This window comes from Achroia grisella, unplaced genomic scaffold (genome assembly GCF_030625045.1).
Source record: "Achroia grisella isolate CSIRO2021 unplaced genomic scaffold, CSIRO_AGI_Agris_v1 utg853, whole genome shotgun sequence".
Taxonomy (NCBI): Eukaryota; Metazoa; Arthropoda; class Insecta; order Lepidoptera; family Pyralidae; genus Achroia; species Achroia grisella.
Genome location: NW_026713043.1, coordinates 2,737,037 through 2,745,371, shown reverse-complemented (window position 1 = coordinate 2,745,371; position 8,335 = coordinate 2,737,037). Strand labels below are relative to the sequence as shown.

The following is an 8,335-nucleotide window of genomic DNA, read 5'->3' as shown; positions in this document are numbered from 1 at the left end:
CCATCACATTTAAAATAAGTATTGTTGCTAAGTAACAGTTTGTATGTAACGTGCAACTGTGATCGGAACAAAAGTAAATTATATTTACTGCTATATATGTAATCCACTCAATATCTCCATCAGGTTCCCCCTGGAAACTATCGTGATAAATTCTTAGAGAATTTGTCACGATGGGCTAACTGACCTGACCTCATGCTCATCTTATCATCCTCCACTGGTGCCCTTTTATTATCATCCATAAAAAATGGGATCATTAGTCCACATTACTGACAGTTCCTTTTCCCTACATTCTCCTATTGTAGCAGGTGCAAATATAATAATAAAACCAATTGTAAACACTATATTTTGTTCTATTATGATCGATAGATCAGTCTGTGGAAGGATAAATTCATAAATCACATCTGTCAACTGCCGTTTGCGATGGAAAGTTCCTACGTCTGTTTATTGTTTGTCTTGTTAATCTATATCCTAAATAAACATAATATTGAGACTGACTATAACATCCGTTCTTTGTATAACTAAATTTCCGTAGATTGTTTTAGAATCTACTGGCAGAAGTATTATTTCTTTTAATGTTAGAAATAAAATATCTTGTGGTATAATAGATACTTTTTATAGACCAACGTCATATTTATAATTTATCTAGCTGTTGATTGACATTGTAGAAAAAACACGAAACTATGTCACTATATTCGTAACATATTAAATATATTCCTCAATTACTATATTTTAATACAACATAAATTTGGCGACGAGATGTCGTTGGAACGTTTTAATTTTAATATATTTGACAACAATACAGAAGACTGGGATTACTATATACAAAGATTTGAGATCGAGTTACAACTTCATGGGCTTGACGGAACAACATCAGATAGTAATAATAAGAGAAAACAATTACTTCTCTCCCGAATCGGTCCAACATCATTCAAGGTACTTGTGGATTATTTTCGACCGACTCCCGTGACATCGAAAACTTACGAGGAACTTATTAAAGTACTACATGAATATTATGGCAAGAAGACCTACGTTCTCTCCGAACGGTTATCTTTTGCTACAAGATATAGAAACGAAAATGAGACAATTTCACAATTTATACTACAACTTCGTTCACTCGCTGGATACTGTGAATTCGGAAATACACTAGAAGAACGAATTCGAGATCAACTAGTAATCGGCATTAATAACATTACATGGCAACAGGAACTCATCAAAGAACATCCAACGAATGATTCGAAACTTGCTGATATTATCGCTACACTGAACAAACTGGAACAAGCAGAAATACAGAGTCAACGTTTAACAAACAACAATTATACTACTATGGAAACTACTAATGAATCACCGCAAGCTGTAAACAAACTTAACATCAACAACAATAGAAAACCCGGAAAGAAAACAAACATTCCCTCAAAAAAATGTATATTTTGTGGAGGAAAATACCACCAAAATTTGAACGACTGTCCTGCAAAGGGGAAAAGATGCAATGCTTGCAATAAAATGAACCATTTCTCGAGCGTTTGTATAGGTAGTGGTCATTTAAAAATAAACAAGTATAATACAAGACAAGTTTCAATAAAGAAACATCGTACTGATAGCGAAAATGAAGATTCTGATGCTGAGAGCACACACACTCGTGCGGTTGGTTTTCGTAATCCTGCCAGCAAAATTATGATATCGACGAAACTTAACAGTATAGAAGTTGATATGTTATATGACCCTGGGGCAGTACACTCAGTTATTGGCAAATTGTTATGGAAAGCAATTGGTCGACCAACACTAAAAAAATGTAAGAATCTTGTTGCCTACACAGACGTCAAGATCGAGACTCTGGGAATCTGCGACATAACCGTAATGGCCTTTAATAGTGTGAAGATATTATCAGCCTATGTAACAAAACATAATGACTTACCTTTATTTGGATTAAATTGGTGTTTACAATTCAACCTACCTATGCCACCGGGGGCTCGGCTCTGTAACATAAAAGAACCCATAACAAAAACAATTCCCCCTATAACAGGACAACATAATAAGGATGAGGTTGAATGTTTACTAAAGGACTTTAAAACACTATTTGATGGGAAATTAGGTACAATTAACTGTCATACTGCCAAGATCCATATTCCTAACAATGTACGTCCTAAGGCTTTCAGACCACGACCAGTTCCATTGGCCCTACAGGACCAAGTCAACGACGAATTACAGCGTTTAGTAAGAGAGGGGTTCTAGAACATATTGATACAATGGTAACGCCGATTGAGTGGGCATCACCTATAGTCATTGCAATTAAATCTAATGGAAACGTACGTATTTGTGCTGATTTCAAAGTAACGATCAACCAGCATGTACAAGTTGATGACTACCCCTTACCAAGGTTTGAGGAAATTACATCCAAATTAGCTGGAGGTCAATTGTTTACAAAAATAGACCTTAAAGACGCCTACCTTCAATTATTGGTACACCCGGACTCCAGGAAGTACTTAACGATCTCAACACACAAGGGTTACTTCCAGTATAAAAGATTACCCTTTGGTATATCTTTTGCACCAGCAGTTTTTCAAAGAACCATGCATCAAATCCTAAGTGGGCTGGATGGTGTTGTATGTTACCTCGATGACATTTTGATAACGGCGGAAAACCGACATGAGCACATAAAACGAGTCAGAACAGTCTTACAAAGGCTACAAGAAGCAGGTATTAAAAGTCAGATAACTAAATGTTTCTGGTTACAGGAGAGTGTAACTTTCCTTGGTCATAAGATTGATAAAAACGGTTTACACCCAACATCGGAACGAGTTGAAGCTATCAAAAAAATGCCAACTCCAATGAACGTGGCCGAATTACGATCCTTTTTGGGTTCCATTACATACTATGGTAGATTTATAGACAATTTACATGTTAGATGTGCACCGTTGTATCGTCATTTGAAGAAGAACCAAAAATGGGATTGGACCAGCGAGGATACCCAAATAACAAACGATCTGAAAAACATTTTAACATCGAACGAAACACTTGTCCACTATGATGAGAAACAGCCTATCTACGTTAGTAGCGATGCCTCTGATAAAGGAATTGGAGCAGTGTTATTTCATAAAATGAATAACATCATGCGTCCAGTCGCATTCGCCTCCAGAACTCTTTCCGAAACAGAACGTCGATACTCAACAATCGACAAAGAGGCATTAGGGATTGTTTATTCAGTAACAAAGTTCCATCAATACCTTTATGGACGAAAATTTACTTTGCTAACAGATCATAAGCCTCTTGAACGTATTTTTAGTCAAGAAAGAGAAACACCCAAAGTCGCAAGCAACCGATTACTTAGATGGGCCATGATCTTAAACAGTTACGAGTACACCATAAATTACCACACGGCTAAGGAGAATACTCCAGCAGATGCACTTTCAAGATTACCGCTGCCAAACTCTGATTTAACTATAGAAGAACGAACAGGGTTACCCCAATTTGCCCATCTCTTACATCTTAGACTGAGTAATATACCCGTAACAAAACAAAAACTTAGAAAAGAGACACTTAACGATATAAACCTTAACAAAATCAAAAACTTCATAACAAATTATTGGCCGGAAAAAAAAGAACTACCGATAGAAATGCATACTTACTTCGAGAAACGAGAACAATTGTCATTTGAAGATGGAATTATCCTGTGGAACGGAAGACTATGTATACCAAAAAAATTACAATCAGCCATACTAGAAATGTTACATGACGGACATAATGGGGTAAATGCTATGCAGTCACTGGCAAGATTGCATGTGTACTGGTCAAACATAGACAAAGATATTCAAAATTTTTCGAAACATTGCAAATTATGCCAATCTTCAAAAACCAACACTAACTCTGCACCGGTGTATCCTTGGGGAGTACCGCCGGAACCATGGCATAGATTACATATAGATTTTGCGGGACCATTTCTCGGGTACATGTGGCTTATAGCAATAGATGCTTATACAAAATGGCTGGAAGTTATACCAATGAAATCAACAACATCAAGAGCAACAATAAGTCGTCTAGACAACATATTCGCCACATTCGGTATTCCGAAATATATAGTTACAGATAATGGCCCTCAATTCATATCAAGCGAATTTAGAAGCTACTGTCAGAGTATTGGCACAACACACATAAAAACAACACCATATCACCCTAGAACTAATGGGTTAGCTGAACGTGCTGTCCGAACATTCAAAGAACGTATGCTTGCCTCGGATAAGAATATTGACATACATGGACGCCTTAACAGAATTCTTCAGGCATACCGGAACACAACCCGACGTTCAACGAACAGAACCCCTTACGAAGCGATGTTTGGAAGAATAATGCGTACTACCTTCGATTTATTGAAACCTAACATCCGAGACGATCTAGAAAGAACGCGATTATATAAGGAGTTGAGACCAACAAACAAAGAAGTTGTCCCACCAACATATAAACTTGGAGATAAGGTTTGGGTAAATAAGCCCTTGACAAAGGGATCAGATCCTGCAATAATAACGAAATGTAATGGACCATACTCTTACGAGGTGGAGTTTTCAAATGGAGTTCGTAGCCGTAAGCATTCCGATCAATTACGTCCAAGATTGAGCGGCAGTCAGGATGATGACCCTACAAGTGCTTACACCCACTACTATAAACGTATAGACACAGAGGATCAATTACAACATGGTGATTATAGAAACCAGTTATCACCGATACCCTCTACGAGCGCGCAACATCCTGAGGGTCCAATAGTGTTTCAAGATGAGGATGCAACTTTTCCGTCGACATCACGTGGCGCCACTGCCACTACCACAACACCGCAGCTGCAAGTGCCACGTCGTTCGCAACGCCAGCGGAAACTACCAGCACGATTAGGTTTATAGAGACTAGAAGCTTTGTTTTCCATTGGGAGGGAGTAATGTGGTATAATAGATACTTTTTATAGACCAACGTCATATTTATAATTTATCTAGCTGTTGATTGACATTGTAGAAAAAACACGAAACTATGTCACTATATTCGTAACATATTAAATATATTCCTCAATTACTATATTTTAATACAACATATCTTTATTGAAACAAACTTCAAATAATCACTTTTGAAGAGTCATATTTTTTTATTCTATTACTCATTCGGAATCTCATAACAAGTGTAATGACAAAGAAATGCGTTTTGCTCCTTTAAATGAATGTTGTTCGAAGTAAATACATATTAACAAGTAGAAGATAAGGCAATCAAAATAGAAACCGCTTAACACAATTTTTTTATGTAATCACATATTATTAATAATAATCTATGAATTAATGAAAACTTATTACTGTCAACCACATATAACCTGTACAGGTTTTTTTAAATCGATGATAATAGAATGGTGGACCTATCAGCACTAACGTTACACGCTGGCGGGGCACCAGTGGAGAATGATAAGATAAACATGACGTCAGGTCAGTTAGCATAGCAAATTCACCAGGAATTTATCACGATGATTTCCAGGGGGAACCGCATGGAGTTCAACCTGATGTTACATTGCTAATAATCGTCGATAAACCTTACTAACAATCTCCATCCCCCCAAACCACGTCTCCAATTCCGAAAGTGAGACGTGTGCAGAGAATCAATCATTCAACCAATGTATTGAAGTTGATGATGAAAACAGTTGTAATAATACAAGTAACCTTTGGTTATTCACGTTTTTTAAAAATCTACCACAATAGGTAGATTTTTTCTTATTTCATTTATGAAGTTTGCCGTACCGTCTGTAATCAGTATTGCCATAGGACTTTCTGGAATTCTCCAAAATATTCTGAATCTCCCCAAAATTCAGGTTTCTTTTATTATATATTTTTTAAATCAGCCCATAAAGAAGCACTCCTTTGCAACCCCTTAGGGCCCCTTTTTGTGTCCCTTGTTCCATAGTTTTTGTTCATTTTATTCAATATTAAAAATATTTTCTTATTTATTTTCTACCTACATGAACATTCCGTCCATTTTTTCTATTCCCTTGGCTTCAATATTTTTCGCTCCAAAATTTTGTTTCTTCAAAGTTACTCGCGTCCTGTTCCGTTTTTTTTTTTTGGGAGAGAAAACTCCTATTGAAATTAGCTATATCGTCTGTTTTGCCAGAGGCCTGCTTGGTTGCCCCCCAAATGTTGTCCAGAATACAGGTTGTTAAGAAAACTCGTCCAATAAAAAAGCAGTTCATTCACAACTCTTACTGATCCACAGTTCTTATTTATTTGAGCCCTTAAAATATTCTTAATTATTTTTTACCTACATGAACATCCTACAAAGCAAGTTTTATTTTTTTTCATCCATCACCTTCAACATCTTTATCTCTCCACAATTTTGTTCTTAAAAATTACTCGCCTCGACATAACTTCCGTCTTTTTTGGGAGAGAAATTCCTAAACTAGTATCCCTGTCGGTAATGAAATTCGTATGGGACATGGCCAGTTTCCGGCTCATTTGCATAGAATAAAATTGAGATCTTCAAATTGTGACTACTGTACAGCAGAAAATGCGGATCTACAACATATTATAATGGAATGTCCAGCATTTGGTTTGCAGAGACTTATTTTGATAGATGGCTTAATAAGTTTATATAATAAAAAAGAAAGTTACAAAATACAGAAAGTTATCCATTTTTATACGACTTCATACACAATACTATAAGAACGCTATAGATGTAATTAATAGTTGATTTATATTTGTAGAATGTAATTGTTTGGCTGAAAGGAGATTTCCAGGGCCGTAAAATACTTAATTAAAAAAAATATATGAACTTTACCCCAGACAGTGTCAACTATAGGCCTGCACATTTCCGTGGCTGGTGTACCTGATAACAGCTGAGATGATCGGCTTAACGTGCCTCGAGACGCGCGGGCTGGCTCACGTTGAATGTTTGCAAATTAATAGGAGTATTTACCTATTTTCTTATGCCAGATAACGTTTAGTTAGATAATAGATACTGGAAAGAATATAATAAACGTACTTTCCGAATTACTTAAATATTGCTTAAATCTCAATAGATTATTGATTAAAAAATGCTATTATACAATATAGAATATAAAAATGACCTATTGAATTAAATATTAAACAATTTTAATAATTAAATATATACAGTTTCAATTTATTAATTATTATTATTATTATTCTTTTATTCCTTTTTTTTCTCTTCTTTTATAGATTTACATGGGCCTTAGCCAAGTGTAGGAGAGGTTGTGCTGGGTGAAGATGAGGAGGTTAAGAATTTTCAGGTTATGCGACAGGTGTTTAATATTGTGGCTTTCTGTAAGAGATATGTTTTGGATGGATGCATATTTAATGTTTGCAGACTATTTTGAAGTGTTTTGGGTACAATACTCGTAGAAGAAAGTACAATAGGTACAGTATGTACAGTATCAGCTCGCCATTGTGTTCTTACCTCTATTGCAAGATCCTGATATTTTGAAACTTTATCTGAAATGGTAGTTTGTATATTGTCTATCTTGTTATTATTATTTTTTTTTTTTTTAAATTCTCATCTCCCCTCTTAAGGAGAGGAGATGGCAACATACCCCCGGCAGAAGCACAGTCGGCCGGGGTTCAGGGCCCGGAAAGAATATAATAGAAGTATTTACCGATTTTCTTATGATAGATTGTAGTTAAATATTTTGTTAGATAGTGAGTAATGAATAGAATTGACTTCGTAAATAGTAATATATACATATGTACAAATCATATTTAAGTGTATGTTTGTAAACAAATTAAAAGCTTTTCACTTATCAAAAATAATTTGAAAATAATGTTTTCTGCCTGTTTGTTTTTGCTAATCTCTGATACGTCTACACCGATTTTGACGGGACTCTCATTCCCAGATAGCTAATGTTTTTTTTTATGGATCATAATGGAATAGTGCACTCGCCTGCGCTAACGGTTTACACTGGCGGGGCACCAGTAGAGGTTGATTAGATGAGCATGAGGTCAGGTCAGTTAGCCCATCGTGACAAATTCACTAGGAATTTATCACGATGGTTTTCGGGGGGAACCGCGTGGAGGTCAACCTGACATGGTACATTGCTAGTGGAATCATGACCCCATTGGTCATGATTCCACATTACTGACAATCCCCTTATGTTAGAAGGAGTAATTTAAAAAAAATGGGATAAGGAAAAAGCAGATGATCATTTCTTTCTGGTTCTGGTTTATTGTTTTTTGTTATTGTTTTATTTTACTAAATAACGTTTGTGGAGTCAGCTAGTATTTATATATATATATTAAATACTGCTTTATTAAATAGTACTTCAATTATTATTTTTTATTAAAGGATTGTCTATTCTATTCTATTGTTACCC

The 8,335-nt window shown here is 35.7% G+C and overlaps 2 protein-coding genes across 2 annotated transcripts; both read left to right on the top strand.

The window, feature by feature from the left end:
- Positions 1-756: 756 nt before the first annotated feature.
- On the top strand, positions 757-2,229 carry LOC131852479 (uncharacterized protein K02A2.6-like). The gene has a single exon (XM_059203144.1). The coding sequence runs from the start codon at positions 757-759 to the stop codon at positions 2,227-2,229; it is 1,473 nt and encodes a 490-aa protein (XP_059059127.1).
- A 14-nt stretch (positions 2,230-2,243) lies between these two features.
- On the top strand, positions 2,244-4,883 carry LOC131852478 (uncharacterized protein K02A2.6-like). Its single transcript, XM_059203143.1, has one exon. It carries the CDS (start codon positions 2,244-2,246, stop codon positions 4,881-4,883), a length of 2,640 nt encoding a protein of 879 aa, XP_059059126.1.
- Positions 4,884-8,335: the final 3,452 nt, after the last annotated feature.